The sequence below is a fragment of the Dasypus novemcinctus genome, chromosome 21 (genome assembly GCF_030445035.2).
Source record: "Dasypus novemcinctus isolate mDasNov1 chromosome 21, mDasNov1.1.hap2, whole genome shotgun sequence".
Lineage (NCBI taxonomy): Eukaryota > Metazoa > Chordata > Mammalia > Cingulata > Dasypodidae > Dasypus > Dasypus novemcinctus.
Window position 1 is genome coordinate 14,544,107 of NC_080693.1, and position 27,976 is coordinate 14,572,082.

At 70.8% G+C, this 27,976-nt stretch overlaps 2 protein-coding genes across 2 annotated transcripts; one reads left to right on the forward strand and one right to left on the reverse strand.

Annotated features, from left to right (window-relative positions):
- Positions 1-81: 81 nt before the first annotated feature.
- LLGL1 (LLGL scribble cell polarity complex component 1) lies at positions 82-14,612 on the forward strand. Its single transcript, XM_058283353.2, is given in 22 exon segments — positions 82-218; positions 3,386-3,483; positions 5,057-5,138; positions 5,222-5,352; positions 6,220-6,378; positions 6,457-6,619; positions 6,714-6,849; positions 7,064-7,118; positions 7,221-7,375; positions 7,454-7,677; positions 7,861-7,928; positions 8,866-9,016; positions 9,094-9,198; positions 9,732-10,024; positions 10,256-10,403; positions 10,515-10,668; positions 11,854-12,146; positions 12,433-12,697; positions 12,810-12,821; positions 12,824-12,923; positions 13,042-13,453; positions 13,612-14,612. Coding segments are annotated over 21 exon segments (3,210 nt in total). The 5' UTR covers positions 82-137; the 3' UTR covers positions 13,379-13,453; positions 13,612-14,612.
- On the reverse strand, positions 14,577-27,976 carry FLII (FLII actin remodeling protein). The gene is given in 38 exon segments (XM_058283355.2): positions 14,577-14,939; positions 15,011-15,076; positions 15,166-15,271; positions 15,360-15,466; positions 15,868-15,996; positions 16,119-16,179; positions 16,261-16,271; positions 16,273-16,416; positions 16,522-16,677; positions 16,679-16,760; positions 17,376-17,571; positions 17,752-17,784; positions 17,787-17,910; positions 18,119-18,229; positions 18,231-18,311; positions 18,415-18,519; positions 18,928-18,945; positions 18,948-18,988; positions 18,991-19,104; positions 19,215-19,294; positions 19,487-19,561; positions 19,685-19,734; positions 19,736-19,768; positions 20,679-20,726; positions 20,728-20,859; positions 20,970-21,182; positions 21,295-21,424; positions 21,582-21,736; positions 22,196-22,280; positions 23,243-23,400; positions 23,475-23,650; positions 23,953-24,056; positions 24,259-24,420; positions 24,533-24,618; positions 24,855-24,935; positions 25,942-26,013; positions 26,313-26,423; positions 27,859-27,976. Coding segments are annotated over 38 exon segments (3,834 nt in total). The 5' UTR covers positions 27,922-27,976; the 3' UTR covers positions 14,577-14,804.

The following is a 27,976-nucleotide window of genomic DNA, read 5'->3' on the forward strand; positions in this document are numbered from 1 at the left end:
GCGCCCGGCCCCGCCCCCGCGGCCCCGCCCCCGCCCGCGCCGCCTGGCGCCCCGCCCGCGCCTCAGGAGCGGCGGGGCCGCGCGGCGCATCCTGCGGGCGGCGGCGGGGCGGGCGCGGGCCGGCGGCCGGGCGCAAGATGATGAAGTTTCGGTTCCGGCGGCAGGGCGCCGACCCGCAGCGCGAGAAGCTCAAGCAGGAGCTCTTCGCCTTCCACAAGGTGCGGCGGCGGCGGCGGCGGCCGCGGGCAGGGGGCGGGCCGGGCGGGGGGCCGGCGCCGGGGCGCAGCCACGTCGGGCCGGGGCCAGGGGGAGGGGGCGCCGCGCCGGCCAGGGGCAGGGGCCGGGACGCGCCCCTTCCCCGGCCCGGCCCGCCGCGGCCCCGGGCCCTGCGCGGTGCGGGTCTCTCCTGAGTCCGCCGGTCCCGGGCCTGCCCGGCCTGTCTCCGCACGTCTTTGCGGGACTCTGCCTCTCTCCGGGCTCTGCCCCTCTGGCCGTCGCTGCCTCTCGGTCCCAGCCTGGGTGCCTGGGGTGGGAGGAGTGGGGGGTGTCTCTGCGCATCTCTTACTGCCCTCCCTCCCTCTCCATGTTTTCTTGCCACTTTTCTGTTTCTGCGTCTCCGTTTCCCTGAGCGTCTCTCTCTGTGGGGGTCTCTCGGACCCTCTGTCTTTTTATCGCTCTTCTTTTTGGGTCCCCCTCTTCCCCCGGCTCAACCCTTGGGGCAGCCCAGGGTGCGGGTTTGTTTTGCTCTCGCACCCAGGAGGGGCGGGGAGGGGTGGGGAGTGGAGGCAGATATGGAGGGGTGGGGCTGGGAAATCCCTTCTCTGTTCTTCTGCTCCCTTCCCCCACCCGCGGCCCCAGGCTCTGCCCCCGGGGGCCTCAGAGTCCCCGGGAGATGCACTTAAGTTTCCCTCGCTGTGAAATGGGGTCGCTTCTCTCCCTGCTGTCGGCTCTGGCTCTCTGGGTCCCTCTGGCCAGCCTACTGCCACTTGGAGCCTCAGTTTCCCTTGGGTGCTTCTGGCCGAGGAGGAGGTGGAGATGGAGGGCTGCGCCTTCCTTCCTTTTCCTGGGTGGGGCAGATGAAGCAAGGGGGGCAGTGGGAAAGGAGCTGCCCTCGGCCCTGCATGGGCCCCCAGCTCGCCCCTTGGGGACCCCTCCTGGCCCTGTGGGTTGTGGCCTCAAGTTTATCCCCAAAGTGTCTGACCTCACAACCCCTCACTGCTCTTCCAGGTTAAGAGTTAGTGTTCCACTATGAAAGTGGAGAAGTTGAGGTTCGGAGAGGGGTGAAGACTTGCCCAAGGTCACAGGGAGATGGGGGTGGGCGCACTTTGTCCTCTGTCCCTTTATGAGTCGGACAGGCATTCTCAGAGGCTCTGCAGTGGTCCTGGGGCCCTGGGGTGGCCTCACAGGACAAGCCGGGCCCATGGTGGTGACGGGGAAAGGGGGCTGCCCTCAGCCTTGGTGGCCGCGCCCTTGCCGACTTGCCGGGGACCGGAGACTTGGAAGGGAGGCCGGTGCTCAGGGTCCCAGATACTGTCGTGCGCTGGCCTGGCGGTGAGGGCGACGCGGGGAGAATGGCCTGCCCAGGACAGTGACCGGCAGGCCCGGGGCTAAAGCGCCACTCCCTCAGCCCGAGACCAGAGGTGGGGGCTCACCTGCTGGGCCTGGGTGGGCAGAGGACTCCCTGCCGAGGAGGGCGGTGGCGCGAGGGGGCGGAAGGGGCTGGGCCACCAAAAGGGATGTCCCCTGGGGAGGAGGTCCTGGAGTCCAAGGGAGTGTGGGTCCTGGGTGGGCGTGGGCGTGGGGCTTGGGCAGTCTTGGATTCGAATCCCACCCCTGGCACGAGTTGCCTGTGGGATGTCCACTCTACGTCTGTAACCCATACCGAGCACCCCCCACCCACCGCATGTGAGGGCTCCTAGGAGCTGCGGACATAGCAGTAACCAAAAGGGACGGATCTCGGCCTGCAGGACTGACATTCCTAGGGGGGGTGGCGGACAGTGGACAGCCCAAACCGGAAAGTGGAAGTGGAGCCGCTGGGATGGTAGCCAGGCGGGGGAAAAAGTAAAGTCAGGTGAGGGAATAGGGGGTGGACAGGGGCGGTTCTGGGAAAAAGTAAAGTCAGGTGAGGGAATAGGGGGTGGACAGGGGCGGTTCTGGGATGCCGCTGAGGAGCTGGATCGCCAGTGGATTCCTGAGGGACAGGCACGAGCGCACCCTGGGGGCGTGGGGGAAGGGTTCCAACCAGAGGATGGCAGGTGCAAAGGCCCCGGGGCAGGCGCCCGTCTAGCGAGTTGGAGCCAAGCGAAAGGGCCATTGAGATGGCGTGGTGGGAAGAGATGAGAACAGACAAGGAGCAGGCTCAGCCGGCGAGGATGCTGGCTTCCACCAAGGGACGTGGAGGCAGGGACAGGGTCTGACCGAGGTTTCCACAGGCCCTGCGTGGTGGTGGCGGGCGGGCGGGCGGCACGGTGGGGCCGTGGGGCCGGCAGGAGACCGTGGAGTGTGGGAAGGCGCCTCTTCCTCCTCGTTCTCAGCGGAGGTGGCAGCCCCGGGGGCGTGGGGCTGGCGGGGAAGCAGGCGGGGCAGGTCACCTAGCCTCGCCTCACCTTCTCCTCTGGAGAACCAGGGGCTGCAGCCCGGAAGGGAAGGGAGCCAGGTGCTGTCCCCCAGCAGGCGCTCTGTCCTCATAGGGCCCCCTGCCCCCTGGAGTGCTGTGACCCGCCCAGGGGTCTCCTGGCGGGGCCAGGCCCAGTGACCAGAGTCCTGCCAGGTGGGGCCTTCCCGGGGCAGGGGCTCAGGACTCACCTGAGGCCCCCACAGCTGCCCTGCCCGGGGCTCTGCACTGCCTGGGCACCCGCCCGCACGCCTCCCACGGGGCCTACTGCCAGGCCTTGGGGCTGAGGCAAGGCGCTGTGGGTGCAAGCGTGGGATAGTGGTGTCTGGGCGCTGCCCCGTCCCCAGCCTGGGGCAGCCCCTTCACGGCATCCCCGCCCCACCAGGGGCTTGTCAGTCTTGGGGTACAGAGACCCGAATCTGGGAGGTGGGTGGCGTGTTCGGGGGCTGGAGGCTCCCTCTCTCGCGAGGTAGGCGCAGCCCCCGGCCTCGCTGGCCCCGCGTGGACCAGGTGCTGAGCCTGTGGCTCCCCGGGCCTGTGTCCGGGCTCCCTGGGCCCCAGGCAACTTGTCTTTGCCTCCAGGGCGGGGGCCAGGAGCCTCCTGGCCGCTGCACCCTGGAGCCCATCCCTCTCTGAGCCTGTCTGCTGCTCGTCGCCCCCCACCCCGCGGTCTGCCGCCCCCGCCCCGCCAGGAGGTGCTGTCGCCTGAGCCCTGGCGAGGCTCGGATGCTGGCACCCAGGCGCTCGCTGACCGGCCCCCCACCCCCGCAGAGCGTGGAGCACGGCTTCCCCAGCCAGCCCAGCGCCCTGGCCTTTGACCCCGAGCTGCGCGTCATGGCCATCGGCACCCGGTCCGGGACCGTCAAGATGTATCCTTCGGCCGGGACCTCGGGCCGGCGTCACGGGGGCGGGGTGGGCGCCGCGCGCAGGCTGCGGCAGTGCTGCCATCCTCGGCACACATGGCGGTGGGCGTGGCCTCCGCGTCCGTGGCGGCCCCTCAGAGTTGGGTCCTGTGAGGGGGCACAAGGGTACGGTTTGCAGTGGCCGCAGCTACGCGTCGCCCGCTTCGGCGGGGCAGTTCCAGGTGACCCTGCCGTCGTCGCGGTGTCCGCCGGGGGGTGGCTAGGAGGGGTCCCCAGAGGAGGTGCAGGCTGGGGTCCCGCGGCGGGCCTTTCCCGGTGGTGGGACACGTGTGATGCGAGGATGCGTGCGCGGCCGGGCAGTGCCAGGCTCGGCGCGCCCGGGCCCACCTGGGGGTGCTGGCGCTGCACAATCAGGCCGTGTGAGGCGCACAAAGCCGGCATTCTCCCTGCGGCGCGGGCCGGGGGGAGCGCGGGCGGCTGGGTGCCCCCGCCTGCTGTGAGGACCGCGCCTCGGGGTGCGCGCGAAGGCCCCTGCCGTGGAGACCCGGGTGCCGATGGGTCAGGGCCACCCCCTCCCCGTGTGCCCTCGGGGTCTTGGTCCTCATCAGGTTTGTGGGCGGGCAGAAGGTGAGTGGGTGCTGAGGACGGGGGCTGGAGTGGGAGGGTGCCCGTACATCTGGGCCTGTTGGATTGGGGTGCACCCCGCCCCCCTGCTTCCTGGACCCCTGGGGTACCCGGGGTGGTGGGGACAGTGGGATGAGGGCAACATGTGCCCTGGGCCCATGCCCCTCCTGCTCTGGGGGACCCCACTTCTGTCCGGCTGCTCCTGGGGCCCAAGAGGCTCTAGGGCACGAGGAGCTGCCCCGTGCTCCTGCACGCCTTGCCCTCCGGCCCTGACGGACAGGTGAGAACCCAGCCTCTTCCCACACACGGCCGCTGTCTGGACGCGCCGCGGGGAAACCGAGGCTCAGAGCCGCCCCTCCCCCGCGGGGCTGGCGCATCTCCTTGGCGACCCGGCCCCCGCCCGCCGCTCCTGCCCCTTCTTTTGTCTCCTCTGTGTTGCCCGCCAGGCTCCTGCAGGGGATCCCGGCCTAGGCTCCTGGCAACGGCTCCGGCCACGTCGCCGGGGCAACAGGGGCCTCCCCTCCCCCTCCTCGGGGGCCCCTCGGGCCCTGCCCGACCCTGGCCCTGCGGGTCACCTCGGTGGCTCAGCCCGGCTGGCAGCCTCTGGGCCCTCTGGAGCGGGGAGGCTGGGCCCTCCTTGCCCCGTGGGGGCTGCCCTGGCCAGGGCCCACGGCCTCTGCCAGCCCCTCCGCTGGGGCTGCTGGTCGCCCTGCCAGGCCAGGGCCCCAGGGGTGCTCTCGGGCCACTCACAGATGGGGGGACGCCGGAGCCTGTGGTGGCTGCACCTCCGCGAGCCTGGGAGCATCTTGGGGCCGGCCGCACCCGGCCTCTGGAGGACCCCTGGCCCCAGCGGGGTCCGTGGGAACAGCCCTGGGGCAGGAGCCGGCCGGGCCTCTCCCGGACGGTGCTCTCCCTCCCGGGCCTGCCGGTTCCTGCCCTTGACCTGTCGCCTCAGCTATGGAGCGCCAGGTGTGGAGTTCACGGGCCTCCACCACGACGCGGCCACCGTCACCCAGGTGCACTTCCTACCTGGCCAGGTGAGCCCCCCCAGGTGCCCTCCCCGGGGCCCCACCCTCCCCCGCTCCAGCCAGCCCGCCTTGCTCCCTGTCCCCCCCCCCAGGGCCGCCTCCTGACCCTGCTGGACGACAGCAGCCTGCACCTCTGGGAGGTCGTCCACCGTAACGGCTGCGCGCACCTGGAGGAGGCGCTCAGCTTCCAGCCGCCCAGCCGCCCTGGCTTCGACAGTGCCAGGTACTGGGGAGCTTGGCCCTGGGCCCCCGCCAGGCCCTGGGGGCCCCATGGAGCCTGCCGAGCCTCCCACCCCCGGGGGAAGCTGTCTGGGGCCAGTGAGCCGGCCACAGGATGGGGGTGTGGCCGCCCCGGGGCCGTGTGGGGCGTGGTGGGGTGAGCCCAGGCCTGGCTCCCGCACAGAAGCCTCTGGACCCGGCTGGACTGAGCCGTGCAGCCTGCAGCGTGTGGTGTGGACGTGGCGGGTGTTTGGTGGCGCTCTGGCTGGGTCCCCGGGGAGTGGGAGGTGCCTGGCCACATGACTGGAGCGTCCCCTGGGTCCCGAGCAGCAGGAGGCCCAAATGGGCCGAAGTGGGGGTGCCTGGGGGCTCGGGAGCACGTGGCCCTCGAGGTGGGGGCGCCGCTGTGACCAGGGCTAAGAGGGGGGTCCTGCAGGGCTGGCCGTGTGGGCTGGGTGGCCTGGGGGAGTGGCTGGACCTCGGGGGCACCTCTGTGCCTGGCAGCCCCGTGGCTGGAGCAGGCAGGGCCACCGCAGGCTGCTGTCCCCAGCACGCGGCGCGGGTCCCAGGTGGCCCCACAGCAGGTGGGAGGCATCCTGAGGGGTGCTGGGGCTTCCTGGCTGCGCCTGGGGTGCCCCCGGCGGGCGGGAGGAGCCGAGGCGCGGCTCCCAGACCCGGCGACCCTTTTTTCAGTCGCCTCCTGCCGACGTGCAGGTGAATAACTGGGCGGGCTAATCACGATGCTGCAGCCGCTGCCGCCGCCTTCCCGGCGAGCTGGCCTCCGGGGTAACCAGGCGCCGCAAGCGCGCAGGGCCGACCCCACGCGCCCTCCTCGCCGGCAGCGGCCCTCACCCGCCCACCTTGTCCACAGCGGCACCCCCAGCCTCTCACGCATCACCGTGGTCCTGCTGGCGCCTGCTGGCGACCGGGCAGCCCTGGGCACCGAGGGCGGCAGTGTCGTCTTCCTGGACGTCGCCACCCTGACGCTGCTCGACGGGCAGACCCTGGGCCCCGACGAGGTCCTGCGCAGGTGAGGGGAGACAGGCCCAGCCCCCGCCCCCTGGTCGGGAAGTGCTGCCACTGGTCTCACTCGAGCCCCTGTCTGCAGCGTGCCGGAGGACTACCGGTGCGGGAAGGCGCTGGGCCCCGTGGAGTCGCTCCAGGGCCACCCCCGCGACCCCAGTAAGATCCTCGTCGGCTACAGCCGGGGCCTGCTCGCCATCTGGGACCAGACTGCACGGCACGTGGACCACGTCTTCCTGGGCAACCAGGTACGGGGTGGGGGGGGCCAGCCCCGCCCCGGCACCTGGGCTCCCGCCTGCCCACCCGCGGCCCAGCTCAGGCACCCCTGCCCTCCGCCCCCAGCAGCTGGAGAGCCTGTGCTGGGAGCGCAGCGGCAGCACCGTCGTCAGCTCGCACAGCGACGGCAGCTACGCCGTCTGGTCGGTGGACGCCGGCAGCCTCTCCACGCCGCAGCCCACGGCGGCCACCACGCCCTACGGTGAGCGCCGGGGGGGCCGGGCCGATGGTGACCCCGGCCGGGGGCTTGCCCGGGAGGCTGTTGGAAGGCGGCAGGGCCCAAAGTGGTGCAGGGGGGATGGATTCGGGGTGGCTGGGGGCAGGAGCCGTGGTGGCCAGCGAGACCGAGCGCCCGTCGGGCCCCGTGGGAGCTGGTGAGTGATTCCGGTCTGCGCCACCCGGTCCTGCCCCTCCAGGCCCTTTCCCCTGCAAGGCCATCAACAAGATCCTGTGGCGGAGCTGTGAGTCCGGGTAGGTGGAGGGGGCCGGCCTCGGCGGGGAAGGGGGGCTCGGGGCAGGCACGGGGGCCCGTGCCCGGCAGCACGAGGCTCACAGGGCTCCCGCCCTGCGCAGGGGCCACTTCATCATCTTCAGCGGCGGCATGCCCCGCGCCAGCTATGGCGACCGCCACTGCGTGAGCGTGCTGCGGGCCGAGGCGCTGGTGACGCTGGACTTCACCTCCCGCGTCATCGACTTCTTCACGGTGCACAGTGCCCGGCCCGCGGACGGTAGGCGCCCGGCCCCCTCGCCCAGGCCCCGCCCGCCCCCGCGCCCTGAAGCCTGGCTCACCCCGCCCCCGCCCGCAGAATTCGACAACCCCCAGGCCCTGGCCGTGCTGCTGGAGGAGGAGCTGGTGGTGCTGGACCTGCAGACGCCCGGGTGGCCGCCTGTGCCCGCCCCCTACCTCGCCCCCCTGCACTCGTCCGCCATAACCTGCTCAGCCCACGTCGCCCACGTCCCCGCCAAGCTGTGGGCCCGCATCGTGAGCGCTGGCGAGCAGCAGAGCCCCCAGCCTGCCTCCAGTGCCGCGGTGTGTGCTGGGCGGGGTCGATGGGGGCACTCCCAGCTCAGGGCGCTGCTGGGGCCCGGGTGGCGGGGGCTGCATGGCAGGCGACAGGGGCGCTCCCGGGCGGCCTGAGCTGGGCCCACCTGCCCAGAGGGGAGCGAGGGGACCCCCGCCTGGCCTCGGGCTCATGTCCCACCTCCCCTCCAGAGCTGGCCCATCACCGGGGGACGGAACCTGGCGCAGGAGCCGCCGCAGCGAGGGCTGCTGCTGACCGGGTAGGGCAGGCCCCGCGGCCGGGTGGTGCGCGTGGGGGCTGCGCGAGGCCCTGCCCTTCCAGGCCGCCGTGTGAGGGCCCGTCCTGGGCCTGTCCTGAGCCCAGCGGGCGCTGACGTGCCGCATGACTCAGGCCCAGCTCCGGGGGGCTGGTTGCACCCCTGACTCCAGGGTGGGTGGGATGCTGCTTTCCTAGACCCGGGTTCAGGGCCCTGCTCCGCCCGCCCTCTTAGCCTGGAAGTGAGCTCAGCAGTCTTCTGGGTGCCGCCCACCGGGCCTGCCTGAGACCGGAAAATCCGGCTGGCCCGTGCCAAGCTGCCCAGGGCAGGTGCGGGAGAGCCCGGCCAGTGCCTGGCACGCCCGGGACTCAGGCCCCGCCTCCGGCCCCGCCCCGCCATGCTGGGACCCTCTGGCCTCTGGCTCCAGCGCCCCTCCCCCTTCAAGACCTCCAGTGGCCTTTGGGGCTGCTGAGTGAGATGGTCCTACCAGCTCCGGTTCCCCCAGAGGTCCCCCGCTCAGCTTTGCAGTTGTGTTTTAAGTTTGTGCCCCGGATTTGTCCACTCCCTTTCTGCCCCTCCGGCCTCCCAGTCCCCCGCCACTCTGCCCCCTCAGGCCTGGCTGCTTACACTCCACGGGGCCATCCACTGCTCTGTGACGGCGGCCCAGCCGCTTTGGACGCCTGGTGCAGGCAGGCCCTGGCCCTCTGTCCCAGCACTGCCGCCTGCCACCTCGCCTGGCAGAGTGGCTGTGTCTTCCCACCCTCCCGCCCTGCGAGGGGCTCGGGGCCACAGGGCACTTGCAGCCTGGTTCACAGCAGGGGCGCAGTGCACAGTGGGGATGCCGCTGTGCCCTGGCAGCTGCAGTAGGCGCCCAGTGAGCGTCGATCTGAGTGCGGGAAGGGTGGGCCGGCCCGCGGGGCCTGACGCCGCCTCCCCGCAGCCACGAAGACGGCACTGTGCGCTTCTGGGACGCCTCGGGCGTGGCGCTGCGGCCGCTCTACCGGCTCAACACCGCCAGCCTCTTCCAGACGGATTGTGAGCATGCCGACGGCGCCCAGGCCGCCGAGGACGACTGGCCGCCCTTCCGCAAGGTACACCGGCCCAGGCCCCCCCCCCGGCCCCCCCCCGGGCCCCCCCCCGGCCTCACACCCGCCATCCTGTCCCCCAGGTGGGCTGCTTCGACCCCTACAGCGACGACCCCCGGCTTGGCGTTCAGAAGGTGGCGCTCTGCAAGTACACCGCCCAGATGGTGGTGGCCGGCACTGCAGGCCAGGTGGGCCAGGGACGAGCCAGGACGGGGCCGGGGGGCGTTCGGGGGTAGGAGGGGGACTGGCTTTGGCAAGAGCCCAGAGGTGGGAGTGGGGTACATCAGTGGGCCCGGCCCTGGGGCCTCGAGAGCCCGGGGACGCCAGGAGGGCTGGGGTTGGGGTTTGGTGCTCCCACCCGGCTCTGAGTTGAGCGCCCGCCAGCTCACAAGCCTGGGAAGGCAGGAACTCCAGAGTCTCGGTTACTACCATGCCCCTGGCTTTTTGCATGGTATATAAGAGGTGCTTAATGCGTGCTGGTTGCTAAACGGCAGTTGTGAGTGCAGGAGGTTGGGGCATTTGGCTCCAGGAGGGCAAGGACCCGCGGGTCTCAGGCTCCCCTGTGCCCTTGTGTTCGGTGTTGGGCCCTGGTATACAGTAGGCATTCATTAAGTGCCCGAGCAGTGCACCAACTGAAGATCGTCTGGGGCCAGCCAGCGGCCTTGGGGTGTGGCAGCCAGGCTCGGGGGGCCCAACCCCTGACCCCTCGCTGTGGCCGCAGGTGCTGGTGCTGGAGCTGAGCGACGCCCCCGCCGAGCGCGCGGTCAGCGTGGCCAGCGTGGACCTCCTGCAGGACCGCGAGGGCTTCACCTGGAAGGGCCACGACCGGCTGAGCCCGCGCCTGGGCCCGCTGCCCTGGCCCGCCGGCTTCCAGCCCCGCGTGCTGGTGCAGTGCCTGCCGCCGGCCGCCGTCACGGCCGCCACGCTGCACGCCGAGTGGGGCCTCGTGGCCTTCGGCACCAGCCACGGCTTTGGCCTCTACGACTACCAGCGCAGAAGCCCCGTGCTGGCCAGGTGCGCGGAGGGGCGGGCGGCTGGGGGCGGGCGGCCTGGACCTCCCAAGGGACCTCGGGTGACCCCCGCCCCTGCCCGGGCCCTGGCTTTCCTTTGGAGGGTGGAGGGACAGGGAGGTCGTCAGAGCCCTTTCACCCCCGTCCTCCTGTAAAAACGACGGTGCACCCCGGGCGGGGCCTCAGAGCGGCCGCTGACCTGGGCGTGCGACTTGGGCCCTGCTCGCCCGCCCAGGTGCACCCTCCACCCCAACGACTCGCTGGCCATGGAGGGGCCACTCTCTCGGGTCAAGTCGCTCAAGAAGTCGCTGCGCCAGTCGTTCCGGCGCATCCGCAAGAGCCGCGTCTCGGGCAAGAAGCGGGCGGTCGGCGCCAACAGCAAGGTGCGCGGCGCGCGCCGGGGTCCCGGGGCTGGGGCTGTGGCTGCGCGTGGGGCGCTGCGGGGCGGGGGCCGGCGGGTGGAGGCCGCCCGGGCTCAGGAGCTGCGCCCCCAGCTGCAGGAGGCCAACGCGCAGCTGGCCGAGCAGGCCTGCCCCCCCGACGTGGAGCTGACGCCCGTGCAGCGCCGCATCGAGCCCCGCTCCGCCGACGACTCCCTCTCAGGCGTCGTGCGCTGCCTCTACTTCGCCGACACCTTCCTCCGAGACGGTGAGGCCCGGCGGGGACGACGGCGGGAGGGCGGGCTCGGGAGGCGTGGGGACCCGCGCTGCCTGGCCGTGGACAGGGCAGGCAGGCAGCGATTGAACTTGGGGTAAGGGAGGCTTTCACACGTCCCCAAGGACAGAGCGGTCACCCGGTACCCAGTGCCGCCAGCCGGCTGCTGCTGCTCCGCCTGGCAGGCGCCCCGCGTGCGCAGTCTCCTCTGCTGTCAACATGGTGGCATGTGCCGGGCCGCACCCTACCAAGGGGACGCTAATCTCTAACCTCTGGCGCTCCGCCAGCGGCTCCTCCCGCCGTCTCGGGGCACCTGCCCGCGTCCCGTCCGTTGTCTGCGTTAGACTGCGGAGCCGAGTTAGGGCGTCGCGCTGCGGCTGCGGCCTCTGGGCCTGGCGGCCTTTACTCATCGAGGCCGCGTGTTGCCCGTCCGTTGCTTCCATCCTGCCGCAGCCCCGGGTGGTCTGGCCTCAGCCCTGTCCCGGGAGAAGGCCGAGCGGCAGCTCCAGTCTCACGTTCCTGTTGGGTTGGGGCATCTCCGATGCGTCGAGCTGCTCGGTGACATCTCACGTCAGGGTTCTGGCTTCCACGGTTGTTGCTTGGGCTCCTTGGTTCAAAGACGGGGGCAGAGGTGACCCCTTGAGCTTCCCTCACGGTGCGCAGGGGCTCAGCGCCCACACGTGGCGTTGGTTCCTGGCGCGAGCCCGCGCTGTCAGTCGCTGCTGCCGTCCTGCCCTCTGGCCCCCCCGGGGGCTCCAGGGCCGTTTCCAAGCTCCTCTTCCAGTCTCGGGTGCGTCCCTGGGCCATCCCCCATGGCCGCATGGGCACGTCCGTGTGACAAAGGCTTCCCCGGGCTGCGTGTGCGCAGCAGCCCAGAGGGTGGGGGCAAGGCGGGGCCAGTGAGTGGAGGAGGGCCGGGTTCCCGCTGTGCTGGGGCGAGCCAGAGGCCTGGGTGATGGGCATGGGTGAGGGGACCGGGATGCCACCGCCCCGCTGTCCCTATAGAGGCCACGCAGAGGGCGGCCAGCAGCAGAGGGCCTCGGCTGTGCCGCCGGGCGGGAAACGGGCAGGTCCTGGGCACCCGCGGCGAGGGAGGGAGGCCGGAGGAGCCGGGCGACGCAGCCTGCCATGCGGCAAGGCCCCTGCGCGGGTGCCACTGAGCCACGCCCCGCTCCACAGCCACCCACCACGGGCCCACCATGTGGGCGGGCACCAACTCGGGCTCCGTGTTCGCCTACGCGCTGGAGGTGCCGGTGGCAGCGGGCAGCGAGAAGCGGCCGGAGCGGGCAGTGGAGGCCGTGCTGGGCAAGGAGGTGCAGCTGATGCACCGGGCGCCCGTGGTGGCCATCGCTGTGCTGGACGGGCGCGGCCGCCCGCTGCCCGAGCCCTACGAGGCCTCGCGGGACCTGGCGCAGGCACCCGACATGCAGGGTGGCCACGCCGTGCTCATCGCCTCCGAGGAGCAGTTCAAGGCGAGTCATTGCTACCTGACCCCGCCGGGCCCTTCTGTCCCCTCCCTGCTGGGACCCCCCTGTCCCGCCCCGATGCCCACCCACCCTGTCAGCCCTGAGCCCCACAGCAGCTCAGTGGTCGGGTACCGGGTAGAACCATCACCGCCACCTGCCACCTGTGGGTTGAGGGCCCTGGGAGGCTTCCAGGAGGCGGCATCCGGCAGCGTTGGGTCTGGAGGACGGGATGGGCCCGAGCCGGGGCGGCTCAGGGCCGATGGGGCCCCTGCTCACCCGCCGCCCGCCACAGGTGTTCACGCTGCCCAAGGTGAGTGCCAAGACCAAGTTCAAGCTGACGGCCCACGAGGGCTGCCGCGTGCGCAAGGTGGCGCTGGCCACGTTCGCCAGCGTGGCCTGCGAGGACTACGCCGAGACCTGCCTGGCCTGCCTCACCAACCTGGGCGACGTGCACGTCTTCTCGGTGCCTGGCCTGCGGCCCCAGGTGCACTACGCCTGCATCCGGAAGGAGGACATCAGCGGCATCGCCTCCTGCGTCTTCACGCGCCACGGCCAGGGTGAGGCGCCCGGGCCGGGCGGGCAGCAGAGGGCGCGCGGGCGCAGGCTGGTGGGACTCCGCAGGCCGGGCGCGCCCCCAGCCGCCCGCCCTCCTCTCCTGCCCGCTCGCAGGCTTCTACCTGATTTCCCGTCCGAGTTCGAGCGCTTCTCCCTGAGCGCCCGGAACATCACAGCGCCTCTGTGCGCCCTGGACGTTCACTGGCCCCGCGGGGCCACCCGTGCCAGGTGCGTGGAGGGCGGTGGCCCAGGGCCCTGGCTGGGGTCACCTGCACCCTCTGTCTCTGCGGGGAGGAAGTGGCCCCCATCACGACCCCCCGTCATGACCCCGTCTCTGCCGCCACAGGCTCCACGAGTCGCCCAAGCTCAGCCAGGCTAACGGGACCCCGAGCATCATCCTGGCCCCCCGGAGCCATGACGGGAGCCCGAGCCTGGCACGCAGCGCTGGAGCGGGGGGTAGGACACGGGGCTGGGCAGGAGGGCGCTGGCCGGCTCCGGCGGGTGAGCCACAGCTGGACACCTGCGGGCGCACGCTGGGCGCGGGTGGGGCCGAGCGCCCACCCTGTGGTGGCAGCCCGTCAGGCCCCCGGTGGGTGGTGCAGATCTGGGCAGGGGGCCTGAGGCTGCCTTCCCTGCAGACACCCGGAGCCGCCCGAGGCCACGCTCTCACCCGGGTCTGTTGACTCCGCCACCAGTGCCGACACCACCCTGGACACGACAGGGGACGTCACGGTGGAGGACGTGAAGGACTTCCTGGGGTGAGGCAGGCAGGGCTGCCCCGTCTCCCCAGCGCTCCCGCTCGGCCCTGGGCTGGGGAGGGCGTGGACCTGGCCTTGCTGCCCCTGACACCCCAGCCCTTCTGTCCGGGTGTAAGGCTGGAGGGATCTCCGTTCTCTGACCCCCGTGCCCTCCCCAGCTCTCCAGAGGAAGCCGAGAAGAACCTGAGGAACGTGGCAGAAGACGAGGCCCGTGCCATCCTGATCAAATGAGGGGCGCAGGCGGGGCCCGGGGTGCGGCTGGCACTCTGCTCTGCCGCCCCACCCATGCCTGCGCACCTGCAGCCGGAAGGCTCTGGGGCTGTTGGCCTCCCCTGCGGCCCGACTGCCTGCCTCCTGGGGGCTCGGGGGGGCTGCCCTGGACAGCGCGTCCCATGGCTCAGCATTAGATACAGGCAGCCCTGTGCACAGATGGTCACCAAGGAGCTCGTGCTGCGTGGGCCTGCCCACCCACCCTGCGTGGCTACGCGGGGCTCTGTCCACCGAGACCACAGGCCCCCAGCTTCTGCGGCCCCTGGCGCTGGGTCCCTGGCCGGCCCTGCCCGGGCGGCCTACGGCTGACCCCTCTCCCCTTCTTCTCCAGAAGGCCAGCTCTCCCGCCCCGGCTGCCCTGCCTGGGCTGGGCCCCGCGTCCCGGGCCCCACCTGGCCTGCCGTGGCCCCCCTCTGCTAACGGGCAGGCTCCTGCGGGTCCTGCCGTCCTGAGTGCGCCTTCTCTGGGCCTGCTGCAGCCCCAGGGTGCGGACACAGGCCCTGCCTCGGAGCAGACCCAGGCTGGCCCCCCACCAGGCCCGGGCACCCCGGGGGCCCACCCTTCCCCTCTCTTTGTAAAGAGTATTTTTCTAACGCCGGGCTGGGCAGTGGATTTCTAAAACTATTTTGGTACTTGCTCCTGGCCCAGCCCCCGCAGAGGCGCACACGTGTGTGCATTTATGTGATGGGGGGCTCCACTGGGCCCCCAAGGACAGGGCCCTGCCAGGGCTGCGGGTGGTGGGAGGGGAGGGGGGCGGGGCACTCAGGATGGATCACCCTGTAGATTGAACCTTGGAATTTTTTTTCCTGCCATTTTGTTAAAATTAGCACTGTTTTAATATTAAAAATACTGATTTTTAATACTGAAAATAAAAGCATTTAATATCTTAGAGCGTCTGCTTTATCCTGGGAGGGAGGGGAGGGGGCGTCACGGTGCTCACACTGCAGGAGTCCGGTGCCCGTTGGGGTCCCCCCAGTGGGGGCTGCGTGCTGCTGGGGGCCGTGGCGCTGAGGCTGGGCAGGCACCGTCCCCGTGCCCTGTCCTGGCGGCGGCTCACCGGGGCTGGGCGCGGGCGGCGGGCCTAGGCTGGGGCCTGGCGGAAGGCACTCCAGGCGTGGAAGCAGCGGGTGAAGGCGTGCTGCTCGTTGCCCTTGCGCACCAGGCGCAGGCGGCGCGGCGGCTCCAGCTCCTTGGAGCGCATGTGCTGGATGTACACCTGGCGAGGATGCGCGCCGCCGTGAGCCTGGGACCCCCAGCGACTGGCGCCCCCTCCTGTCCCCAGCTCACCTGGCAGGCCTTGAGGCTCAGCTTGATCTCCACCTGGCTGGTCTGGGTCCCCACCCACATGTAGACCTGCGGGGAGGGCAGCGAGGTGGTCGGCTGGGGCACTGCGAACGGGCTGCTTGGGCAGGCTGGGACGGGGTGGGGGGTGGGGGGCTGACCTCTTGGCCGTTGTCTAGTAACATGATGTCATCATCCGCCAGGTCATCTTGGCAGAAGTCCGAACATTTCTCTGTCACTGCAAAGTAGCCCTTCTCGTTGGAGCACCTGGGGTCAAGGGTCAGAGGATGAGGGTGAGGGTCCCAGGCACAGGGGTAGAGGCTGGGAGAGCAAGAGGGCCCGGCTTTGCCCTCACCGGAAGAGCCGAGTGTGCTTCATGTACTCGGCGTCCTCATCGTACGGCTTCTGTGCCCCGATGCCCACCCAGAAGAAGTTCTCAGGCTCCTCCCCTTCATCGATAACCTGCAGGGAGAGGGGAGGGGAGAGCTGGGCAGGGTGGGGCGGGGCGGAGCAGGGCAGAGCAGGGCAGGGAGGGCGGGGCAGGGCTGGGTAGGGCGGGGCAGGCAGGGTTGGGCGGGGCGGGGCAGGGCAGGGCTGGACAAGGCAGGTAGGGCAGGGCAGGTAGGGTTGGGCAGGGCAGGGAGGGGTGGGGTGGGGAGGGGTGGGGCGGGGCAGGGGCGGGGCAAGGCAAGGTAGGGCAAGGTAGGGCAGGGCAGGGCTGGGTAGACCTGCAGGCAGGGCAGGGCAGGGTAGGGTTGGACAAGGCAGGGTAGGGCAAGGCAGGGCTGGGTAGGGCAGGGCAGGGCAGGGCAGGAGCAGCCCCCCAGCCCAGGGCCCCTGCTCCCGCCCGCTGGCCTGGGTACCTGCTTTCTGTAGGAAGCATCAAACATGGTGTTGAGGATGTCCTCTGCCAGCTTGGCCTCGTCGGGGTCTGATGCCCGGCCCACCCATGCATACACGATGCCCTGGTTGTCCTCACTCTCAAAGGGGACCTGGCCAGGGTGCAGGGATGCGGGTCAGTCCAGCCTGCAAGCTCCTGGGCCCCGCACCCTGGCTCACCGACCCCCCCCTTGGCCCCCCCCCCCCCCCAGATCAGTGCCCACCCCGCGCCCACCTTAAGGATGAAGCAGAACTCGGAGTTGAGGAGACTGGAGTCGGTGTTGATCTGGATGCACCTGGGAGGCGGTGAGAGGTGTCAGCGAGGGGCTGGTGGGGTCCCTGGGACCCCCGCCCACAGCCCCCGCCCGGCCAGGCACCGCGTGCAGAGGGGCGCTCCCGTTGGTCCGGATCTGGTAGAGGCTGGGCTGCAGGGCGCCGTGGGCCGCCTTCCGCTTGCCGCGGTGGATGAGGAACTTCCTCTTGAAGTGGGACAGGAACTTGGCGTTCTCCTGCTGCTGCGTCATGCGCACCACCTGGGGGCGGGCGGGCGGGGGTGTGAGGGCGTGAGGGCCGGCCCTGGCTGCCCCCGCCCCCACACGGGCCGTGCCTGGGCGCGGGCCCCGGGCTCGTGGACGCACCTCGAGCTTGCCAGGGAAGAGGCTCTCGAACTTCTTCTGCAGGCTGAAGGTGAAGGTGAGCCAGCCCATGTTGGAGGCCTCGCGGCCCTGCCAGAAGTACACCACGCACTGGAAGTCCTCCTCTGGCTGCTTCTCCTCCGCCGCCGCCGCCTCGCCCGCCGCGCTCTCCCCCCTCCGCCTTCTCGTCCTCCTTCTCCTCCTTTTTCTTCTCCTCCTCCTCCTCATACTCCACAGGCACCAGTACCTGCCGGAAATGGGCGCTGAGCAGGGCCTGCAGGCCCGCCCTGCCCTGGCACCCAGCACTTGGGAGAACGGGGGTGGGGTGGCAGTGGGGGGGCGCGGGGGTGCTGGGGGCATGGTGGTGCTGGGGGCGCGGGGGCAGTGGGGGCGCGGGGGCGCTGGGGCGCGGGGGCGCTGGGGTGTGGGGGGGCCCCCTTGGGCGCACGGTGGTGCTGGGGGCCGCGGGGACGCTGGGGGTACGGTGGTGCTGGGGCCGCAGGGGCGCTGGGGGCACGGTGGTGCTGGGGCGCGGGGGGTGCGGGGGCGCTGGGGGCATGGTGGTGCTGGGGGCGCGGGGGCGCTGGGGGTACGGTGGTGCTGGGGGCGCTGGGGGCACGGTGGTGCTGGGGTGCGGGGGCGCGGGGGCGCTGGGGGCACGGTGGCGCTGGGGCACGGGTCACTGGGGGCGCGGGGACGCTGGGGGCTGGGGGCACGGTGGCGCTGGGGGCGCGGGGGCCCCCTTGGGGGCACGGTGGTGCTGGGGGCGCGGGGGTCTCCTTGGGCGCACGGTGGCGCTGGGGGCGCGGGGGGGCCCTTGGGGGCATGGTGGTGATGGGGGCGCCGGCGTGCTGGGGCAGCACCTGCAGAGGAAGACGTAGCAGTCCTGCGTGTAGAAGTGGCCGAACTCCTCCTCGGGCAGCCGCGCGAACTTCCTGCCCTCCAGCACGAAGCCCTCCATGCCGTCCAGGTCCTCGTTCCACTCCTCCATCAGCTGCTCGGCCTGCGCCGGGTGGGGGTGGGGGTGGGGGCCACCGCTGTCAGGACCGCGCCCTCCTCGGCCCGAGTGGCCCGCGGCCCCGCCCCCTGCGGCCCCACCCCCGCAAGCCCCGCCCCTGCAACCGAGCCCCCGCCCCGCGGCCCCACCGCCCTCCTCCGCCAGCCTCGGCCCCGCCCCCGCGGCCCCCGCGTCACCCCCTCCGCCACCTCGGCCAGCGCCTGGGCGGCTGCCGCGCAGGAAGAGCGCGGTGAGGTCGGCCTTCAGCTGTCCTTCTTCTCGGCGTCGCGCTTCACCTTCCCGGCCAGCCCCGGGACCTGCAGCACGGCCTCCGCGTTGCGCGTGTAGTCCACCGTCAGCACGTCGTCCCAGTTCTTGAACTTGGCCTTGAACACCTGCCGGGGGAGTCGAAACACCGGAGCTGGTGTTAGGCACGGTCGAGGTGGGCTCCTAGGAGGCGGGGCCGGGAGGGGGGGGAGGGGAGGGCACAGGGGCGGCCCGGGGAGGGGGTGGAGTGGGCGGGGCAGCTGGAGAGAGAAGAGGTACAACTGAGGCCCAGGGGTGGGAGGGGCGGTCCGGCGGGCTAGGGCGCAGGCCGCGCACCTGGGCCTCGGTGCCCTCGAGGCTGCGGCTGACGGCGGCGTGGCGGGGCCGGTGCAGCATCCGGCACAGCTCCTGGCCCAGCTTGAGGGCGGCGGCGCGCACCAGGCGCGGGGGACTTGCGGCCCAGCCAGATGAACACGTCGGACCAGCAGTCCAGGATGTACACGCAGCGCGTGTCCAGCAGGCTCTGCAGCTGGAGGCCGGGGCGGGCGCGGTGGGCACACGGAGGTCCAGGCCGGCTCCCGGCCCTGGGGAGGGGTCTCCGCCCCCTACTCCGTCCCCCCGGCACATCTCACCAGCCGCATCCCGGGCAGCAGCTCCACCTTGGGCCGCTTCTTGTGCTCCACGGAGAGCTTGTAGTTGACCTGTGGCAGCTCCAGGTAGCCCAGGCCCAGGCCCACCTGGCAAGAGGACGGGGCCCTGGGAGGTGAGCCCCGCCCACCTCGGCCACCTGACCTGGAGCCTGAAGCTCCCACCTCGCCGTGGGGCTCTAGTCCACTGCCTCTCTCTGGGCCTCAGTTTCCCCCCCACCCCACCCCCAAGGTCCTACCTGGGGAAGGGCTTCTAAGCTTTTCCCTCCCGCCTCTGCCTCGCCACCCTGACTTCTAGTCCTCTTCCTCGTCCCCTCCTGCTCACGAGCCCCTCCTGGAAGCACTCGTCCGCCGTCTTGCTCGGCCTCAGCCCCCGCGCAGGCCGCTCCTGTCCAGGCAATGGGACCCTCGTCCCAGCTGAGTCCAAGCAGGGCTCCACGGACCAACCCCGGGCAGCTCGGGGGAGGCGGGGTCTCCGTTCCCTGAAGGGTGACTCGCCTTGTACAGCTTTGGGCGGGTGGCGGCCAGAAGTCATCAGGCACGTGCCTCTTGATCTCGGGGGCTCCCCGCCCAGCACGTCCCAGAACTCGGGAGGCTCCTGGCCCTGCACCAACAGCGTGATCTCCGCCTTCCCCTTCCGCTCGTTCTTGTTCATTTTCTCGGCAAAGAGCCTGAGGGGGGCCAGGACGTGTTGAGGGGGGGCTGGCTCGGCGTGCCGCCTGGCCGGGGCCACCTGCCCTGCGGCAGCCCCCGAGACCCTGCCGGGGGCTGCCCTCCCACCTGGCCTTGGGTGGTGCTGCTCAGCGTGGCCTGCGCCCCCCGCCACACGTAGATGTCCAGGCCGTGGTCCAGCAGGAAGACAAACCTGGGGGGGATGGCAGAGAAACTCTGAGGGGGACCCCCCCGGCCCCCCCCCCCGCACCCATTACGGATCCCGGCCACCCTTCCTGGGCCGCGAGTGCCCCTGCCCAGCCTGTGGGACCGGGGGTAGGAAGGTCTGCCGAAGCTCCCCTCCCCGAGGCCCAAGCACCCCCACGCTAAGCCACAGAGGTCTCACCTGGGGTCCAGGGAGGCCCCCTTGAGCGGCACGGGCTCCAGCTTGATGTTCTTCTTCCCGTACACGCGGTACATCCTGGGGGCCGGGGAGGAGCGGCTCAGCGCGCGTACCTGCCGCAGCCCCTAACACCCTCCCCTGCTGCCCACGTCCTCTCCACCTTCCCCGGGTGAGCCAGGTCAGCACTATGCCCGCCCTCACCTGGTGACGTAGTGCGTGTCCTCCACCGTGTAGAAGCCGCTGGCAGTTCCCGCCCTCGATGTAGGAGATGTCGTTGTCACAAACACCTGTGGGTGGAAGGGGCGAGCAGCGACACGGGTGGATCTGGGGGAATCTTGGTGGGGTGTGGGGTCGGGGACTGGATGACCCAGCTCAGGAGTTTGTTCCCAACTGGCCTCCCCTGTGGGCGGCAGCTCCTAGCGGGTACCCCGAAGCCCTCGTGGTCCTGGCTCCCGGGCTCTCCTGGCCACCCCACTGGTCAAGCTCCCCCCTGCCTGCCCCCCTTCCCCATCACCCCAGCGGCTCCAGCTTCGTCGCTGGCTCCCCAGCTCTGGCTCCACCCCTGCCCTTGCCCTCGAGGTCCCCGCCCCGTGAGCCCTGCCAGTCGCCTGTGCCCCCACCCACCGCCTCCCTGCCCCGCCCCATGAGCCCTGCCAGTCGCCTGTGGAGAGCCCTGCCCCGAGCCTGTGCCCCCACCCACCGCCTCCCTGCCCCGCCCCGTGAGCCCTGCCAGTCGCCTGTGGCCCCACCCACCGCCTCCCTGCCCCGCCCCGTGAGCCCTGCCAGTCGCCTGTGGCCCCACCCACCGCCTCCCTGCCCCGCCCCGTGAGCCCTGCCAGTCGCCTGTGGCCCCACCCACCGCCTCCCTGCCCCGCCCCGTGAGCCCTGCCAGTCGCCTGTGGCCCCACCTACCGCCTCCCTGCCCCGCCCCGTGAGCCCTGCCAGTCGCCTGTGGCCCCACCCACCGCCTCCCTGCCCCGCCCCGTGAGCCCTGCCAGTCGCCTGTGGCCCCACCCACCGCCTCCCTGCCCCGCCCCGTGAGCCCTGCCAGTCGCCTGTGGCCCCACCCACTACCTCCCTGCCCCGCCCCATGAGCCCTGCCAGTCGCCTGTGCCCCACCCACCGCCTCCCTGGCCCCGCCCGAGCCCTGTGCCCCCACCCACCGCCTCCCTGGCCCCGCCCCATGGGCTGGCACCTGCAGGAACTCCTCGCTCTCGTCGCCCATCTCCTCCCGCACCGTGCGGGCACTCGGCACCCAGGTAGTTGCGCAGGTTGACGGCGTGGATGGCAGAGCAAGCCTTCTTGTCGAGGGTGGCCTCGCCGCCGATCCAGTAGTAGATCTCCCAGGTCAGGGAGCCGCTGTCGTCCAGGAAGGTCTGGGGTGGGGCCCGGCGCATCAGCCCTGGTCTGGCCCTCGCGGGGCGCCAGGCTGGGGCCCTGCCGCCACCGCTCCCCGCGGGGCCCCTCTCCCGGCCCTCCCGCCTCACTTGAGCACGATGTAGCAGTCGGCCTCGTAGAACTTGCCGTGGAAGGCTTCCTCCACCAGCACCGGCACGAAGTTCTCGATCTGCCAGATGGTCAGGCCGGGCAGCTGGCCCACGTCCTCCGTGAAGAACTCCGAGTAGTCGAGGCGCGGCTTCTCCAGGCCCTGGTCCCAGCGCCGCGCCTTGCCCCCGGGGGCCCGCGTCTCTGTGCTCTCCTGGGGACACGGGGACAGCGCGTGGGCTCGCCCGGCTGCCCGGGAGCGGCTCTCCCCTCGCACCCCGCCGCAGGGCCTTGCACGGGCTCTTCCCTGCCTAGGCCCGGCTTACCTCCTGCTTTTTGTTCTTCTCCTGGGCCACGTCCGACATGCCCTTCAGCACCTGCTTGGCCTGGTCGTCCTGGGCGGAGTCCTTGCGTCGCCGCAGTCGCATCTTCCGAGCCAGCGGGTCCTTGGGCCCGCTCCTGCTTTGGGGAGGGCCGAGCACCTGAGCCCCAGCAGGCCCCGTCCTCCTTGGTTATTTCTCGGGGCCCTGAACCCTGGACACACCCCAGCCCCGGGAGCTATTTCACACTCGCTGTATGGATGGGTAAGTTGAGGCCCAGAGAGGGCACCCGCTCACCAGCCGCGGCCGCCGCGGCCACCGTGGCAGGGGAGGCCCCCGCCAGCCGCAGCTGGTTCTGCAGCGAGAAGTCGATGTTGTACCACTCGGCCGCGCGGTCGACGGGCTTGGGCGGCATGACCAGGCTGGGGTTCTCCCGCACGTCCAGCACCTGCGCCGGGGCAAGCGGGGTCGGCTGAGCCTGCCCGGGGCCCGCCTCCCGCCCCCCGCCTCCGCAAGCCCGACTCCTCGCTGGGCGGGAGCCCGGGGGCGTTGGTTTTCCCTGGCTGTGGAGCACGACCTTGCGGGGCAGTTGTGAGGCTCTGATGACGCAGGGACATGGCCCACCTGCTCCCCCAAAGCCCCTCGGAAAGCTTGTCCAGGGCCGCACAGCACAACCACAAACCCACAGTGATTTCAGACGAGAGAGTAAGGGTCCCTACACTGTACCCCTCCAAATTCACCCCAAACACTAAGGTCAGGGTACAGGGTAGCCTGACCTCCGCAGCCCTCTAGGAGGCCTCTGCGGGGGCCCCCTGCCTCCCCTCTCCTGAGGGCCTACCCGCCCCTTGCCCCTCCCCCAGTCGCCCTCCCCTCCCCCTCAGCGTGCGGCCCCCTGGCGCCCCGGGACCTGGATCTCCGTCAGGAAGTGGATGGCCTCCGGGAGCGTCACCAGGCGGTTTTTGGTCAAGACAAGTTTCCTCAGTTTCGTGCACCTGTGTGAAAGGACCGGCAGTTCTAGGCAGGTGATGGCGGGTAGGAGACGGAAATTTCCGGGCCGGGGGAGGGAAGGCAGGCACAGAGGAGCTGGGAGTGCGGCGGGTTTAAAAACGCCAGGGAGGGAAATGGACTTGGCCCAGTGGTTAGGGCGTCCGTCTGCTACATGGGAGGTCCGCGGTTCAAGCCCCGGGCCTCCTTGACCGTGTGCAGCTGGCCATGCGCAGTGCTGATGCGCGCAAGGAGTGCCCTGCCACGCAGGGGTGTCCCCTGCGTAGGGGAGCCCCAAGCGCAAGGAGTGCGCCCCGTAAGGAGAGCCGCCCAGTGCGAAAGAAAGTGCAGCCTGCCAGGAATGGCACTGCCCACACTTCCCGTGCTGCTGACGACAAGAGAAGCGGACAAAGAAACAAAACGCAGCAAAAAGACGCAGAAAACAGACAACTGGGGGAGGGGAGAGGAATTAAATAAATAAAAAAATAAATCTTTTAAAAAAAAAATAAATAAATAAATAAAATAAAAACGCCAGGAAGAGTCGGAATTGCCTCGGGGCTAGCGGCTGGAAGTCCTTCTCTCTTTTAAAGGAAGTACCAGGGATGGAACCCGGGACCTCGGATGTGGGAAGCAGGCGCTCAACCACGGAGCCACACCCGCTCCCTGGCCGGGAGGTTGTGCGTGTGACTCCCGCGGGGCCTTCTGTACAAGGGCTCCCGGGTGGGAACAAGAGGGCCCTGGGACACACGGCCTGCCCTCGGGCAAGCTGGGACGCCAGCGGGCAACGTGCCCTCCCGCAGGGGCCAGGCGGCAGCACCGGCCCTCCAGCCGCGGGAGACCCCCACCCTGGGAACGGCGGGCTCGGGACTGCGGGGTCTCCACCCACCGAGCCCGGGGGAGGCGTCGGGCCCGGCCCCCGCCCAGGGCTGCCCGTGCCGGGAGCCCCCGCCCGCGGGCCGTGCCCCGGCACCTGCAGAGGCTCTCCGGGATGAGCTCCAGGTTGTTGTTGGCGGCCATGAACTCCTCGAGGCCGGCCAGCTTGCCGATGCCGGAGGGCAGCCCGTCGAAGTCCAGCCGGTTGGAGTTCAGGTACAGCTTCTTCAGCTTGCTCAGCTTACAGACGGCCGACTGCAGGGGCAGGGGCGGGCAGCGCGGTCACGCCGAGCCGGCGCCGCCCCCCGCCCCCGGCGCCCCCCACGCACAGGCAGCGAGGTGAGCTGGTTGCGGGAGAGGTTCAAGGTCTCCACGTGCACCCACTGGTCGATGCACAGGGACAGCTCTGCGATCTGGTTGCTACTGAGGTTGAGGCGGCGCAGGCTGGGGAGGGTGTACAGGCACTCGGGCACGCGCGTCAGATCATTGCAGGACAGGTCCACGTCTGGGGGTACAGGGAGGGGCAGGTGTCGGCCGGGCAACACAGCTCTGCCACCCGCAGGCTGTGTGGCCGAGGCAGGTGACTTAACCTCTCTGAGTCCCCATTTCTCCACGCGGAGGAAACACTCCTAGACTGGGATTGGCTGAATGCTCGCAGGTCAATGTTATTACCAACAGCATCATGGGGACAGGTTAATAGTGTAACCGCTGTCCGTTTCCTTCTGCAAGGCCATCGGAGAAGCAGGGCTCAGTCCGGCGCCTCAGAGGGAAGAGGATGCCCAGAGGGTCACCCCGGGAGCCGCTCACCTGCCAGGTTGCTCAGGCCCTCGAGGCTGGTGGGCAGGTTGCTCTGGGTGCGCTGTGTGTTGCGCAGGTGCAGCGTCTGCAAGGCGGTCATGGCCGGGAGCTGCCTGCGCGAGACGGCGGGCGGGGCTTGGGGGCGGGGCCGAGAGGGCAGGGGCGGGGCGGCCGCTGCCCAGGGGGGCGGGGCCGAGCGGGGCGGAGCCTGAGGGGCCCGCCAGGGGCCAGGGGCCCTGGGGTGCGTCTGGGACTGCCGGGCAGTTTCGGCTCGGGGGCGGGGCCGGGGGCGGGGCCGGGGCGGGGCGGGCGCACCTGAGCTGGGCGTGCAGCAGCGGGTTCCCGTTGAGCACCAGCGTCTGCAGGTGCACCAGGCGGCGCATCTGGGGCGGCAGGCTCTCCAGGCGGTTCTCGCTGAGGTCCAGGTACAGCAGGTCCGTGAGGTTGATGAAGAGCTGGTTGGGGATGGCGTCGATGCTGCGGGCGGGAGGGTGGCCAGCGGCCTGAGCGGGTGCGGGGCGCGCCCCTGCTGGCCCCGCCCCGGCCTCCCGCTCCCCACCCCCAGGCCCCGCCCCGGCTGCCAACGCACCTGTTGTGGCTGAGGTTGAGCACCAGCATGGTTTTGGCATTCTCCAGCTCCCGCGGGCACTCCGTCAGCTGGTTATAGCTCAGGTCCTGGGGGGGAGGGCCCGGGTCAAGGGTGGCAGGGCCCCGCCCCACCTGCCGGGCCTCTGCCAGGCTCTGGGAACCGGGTGTGGCTCTGAGAACCTCGGGCAAGCACTGCCACTCGGAGCCTCAGTTTCCCCCCTTGTGAAATGGATAAAAACATCCCCTGGAGCCACAGCTGTGGGGCAGGTGAGGAGTGAAAGGATGGAGCTGCCCGGCAACCAGGGGGGTAGACGGCCACTGACCAGGACCGAGAGGTCATCCAGCTTGAAGATGTCATCAGGGACCCCGGAGTTCTTCAGGCTGTTGGCTCGAGCCACGATAGCCTGCGGATGAACCGAGAGGGCCCTGTGATCCAGCTTCCACCCCCACGGAGTAGCCGAGAGGCCAGGGAGGACCCCTTCCTCCAGGAAGGCCGCCGGAGCCCAGGCCTGAGTGCTCTCACACCTCTGGGCCGGGGGGGCTCTCACTGGGTTCCTGGTGAGCTCTTACTCACACCTCAAAGCCCACCTCAAATGTGCCCCATAGCCCAGCACAGGGCCGTCAGGGAACCTTTATCCGGATGAACAACCCATCTAAGCGGCACCACGCTGGTGCGTCCTATCTTTCTACCCTGTTCGCACTTGTGGCCCCAGAAGGCTGAAGGGACGGCTCTGAGGTCACACGACCAGGAAGCAGCAGGGTCCAGACCTGACTCGGGCAGCCCCGGTCCTGCAGCCATGCCCTGACCGTCTCAGGTCTCTGGCCTGGATAAGTGGACCCTCCGAGGCCCACCACTCCCGGGTGTCCAGGTGCACCATGGGAAGCAGAGGGACAGGCAGCGCATGGGGACTGCCCGCCCCCTCTACCTGCCAAGCCCACCCTACCCGCCTCCACCACTGCCCGGCGGGACCTGACCTCAGGGGCCTACGTTTCTTGGCTATCGAAACAGGTGGGAATCAGGATTAAATGATGTATTATCACCAATAATTTCAAAAATGGATGATGGAGGGCCTCTTTTTCCCCACCCCCCTGGAATTCTCCGAGCCGCGTGGACGGCCTGGCACAGGGCGTCATCTTGCCTTTTCCCCTGACACCCAGGCCCCTGATGCTCCTGTGGGGCGGGTGGGGTCCCAGCTCAGCCTGGGGTCTGGCCTTGGCCCTGTTCTCCTGGCAGGTGCCAGCTCCCGTCCCTGCTCAATGCCCCTCCATGCCTGGTGGTCCCAGCCCAGCACCCGGTGGCTCCCTACCCCGTGCCCAGAGGCCCCCCAACCGTGCCTGGCACACCCCCACCCCTTGCCCAGGGGTCTCCCCCGCCATGCCCGGCAGCGCCCCCCACTACCCAGCACTCACTCGAAGCGACGGCAGGCTGGAGAGCTCCCCGTGCAGCGTGGTCAGGTTGTTGTGGCTCACCGACAAGTGCTCCTGGACGGGAAGCAGGGGCCCCGTGGGGCGTCCCTCAGATCCTGCCCACCACCGTAACCTTGCACCCCCCAATCGAGGGCCCCTCAGCCATGCAGGCCTCCAGCCTACCTCCGCAGTCTCCCTCCCTCCCCGGCTTCTTGCACACCTCCCAGGACAGGGTGCTCACTCCCTCTCGGCCACCTCTGATCACGGCTGTCGGAATGCTCCTCCCCTGTGCCAGCCACCCTCCACCCAGGCTCTGCCCGCCCGGCCCGGTCTCACCCACACAGACCCCCCACTGCCCGCCTGAAGCCCCTCACCAGCTTCTGCAGAGCGGCCAGCTCCTCGGGCAGGTAGCAGAGGCCCGTGCGGTTCAGCTTCAGCCACCGCAGGCTGGTCATGGATTTGACGTTCTCAGGGAAGTAGCCACCCTGTGCGGCGGGGGTGGGGACGTGACAGGGGGACTGGTCTAGGAGAAGCGAGGTACCCCCTCCTGGTGGCCCCCGGCCCACGGGAGCGTCTGGGGAGCCACAGGGCTGCCGCTCCCTGGCTGTCCCCCCACCCCACGGGGCTAAGAAAAGCCCCCAGGTGACAAAAGTGCCGTGCGGATGGACTGTCGGTGTGGCTGCTGGCCTGGGGTCTGTCTGTCCCACTGGGCTTGGTGCCTGGGGACGGAACAGGGCCTGGCCGAGGAATGTTCTGGTTTTGTCCCGTGCCCTGACTGAATCACCTGGGGGGGTGCCTCTGCCCCCACCATGCCACAGGCCCCTGGGCCACCCCTGGCCAGGCCCAGACTCCCACCGGCTGAAGTCTCAGCTCCCCGCCCTGGCGGCCTCGTTCGCTCCCTCGTGCCTCCCATGCCAGTGCCCCCACTACACCCCAGTCGGCGGGCTCAGGAGGGGCAGGGCTGGAGTGGCCACGCTCGGTGGAGGGCAGGGACGGCGTGTGCCCTTGATGCCCTTGGCCGGCGTCCCCTTTCCCTGGGGCAGCCACATTCCCGGGCGGTGACGCTGCCTCTCCCAGGCCAGAGAGGACGCGTGGAGACCCCGCGGGGCTGGGGGACAGTGAAGTGACCGTCTGGGCACGAGGCCAAAGGTGTGTCAGTAGGTACAGGAAGAACTGGCCTGCCTCCTGGGCCGTAGCTCCCCGCTGACCCTACCCCCAGCTAGAGCTGGGGCCCTGGGACCCCGTGGGCTGACAGGCAACACGGTACCCACTCTGTGCGGCTGACCCCCCACCAGGCCAGCTCCACCTGCTCCGACTGCCTTCCTCCCCTTCTCTGAGGTCAAGGGCACACACCCCCATGCCCCTTCCAGACTCCACTAGAACCACCTCCCCTTCCCCACCCACTGGGCCCTGTGGCTTGGTCCCCTGCCTCTGTCTGTCCAGCAGCTGCCCGCTGAAGCCCCGCCCCCGGGAGGCCAGGTGGGGGGTCCGGGGTGGGGGGGAGACCCGCACACCGCCGCCCGCCACGCCCGCCGAGCCGGTTCAGCCTCGCGCCCTCCCGGGCGATGACGCGCAGCTCCTTCCCCGGGGAGAAAACCCAGGCCTCGGCGAGGGGAAGTGACTTGCCCAAGGGCGGGGTGGCAGCGGCGGCGACGGCAGCGCGGGCCGGGAGTCAGGGCGCGGCCCGGCAGGGCGCCGCCGAGGGACGGGGGAGGCGGGCGCGGGGCTCGCGGGTGCAGCGGCGGCCGGCCCCCAGAGCGCGCGGGTCCCCGCGGCCTCGCTCCCCCGGGCCGGCCTGCGCAGGGGCCTCGCGGCCCGGGCCGGCGGGCGGCGCCCGGGCAGGGCTGTGCGGGGGCCCCGCGCGCCGGGAGGGCCACGCCCCGGCCCGGGCCGCGGAGGGGGGCGCGCCGGGCCGCTCACCTTGAAGTCGTTGCCGCTGAGGTCCACGCCGCGCACGAACGGCAGCACCCCGGTGGCCTCCATGGCGCGCTCTCGCCGCGGGCCGCGCGGGGCGCCGAGGGCGGACGCGGAGCGCGGC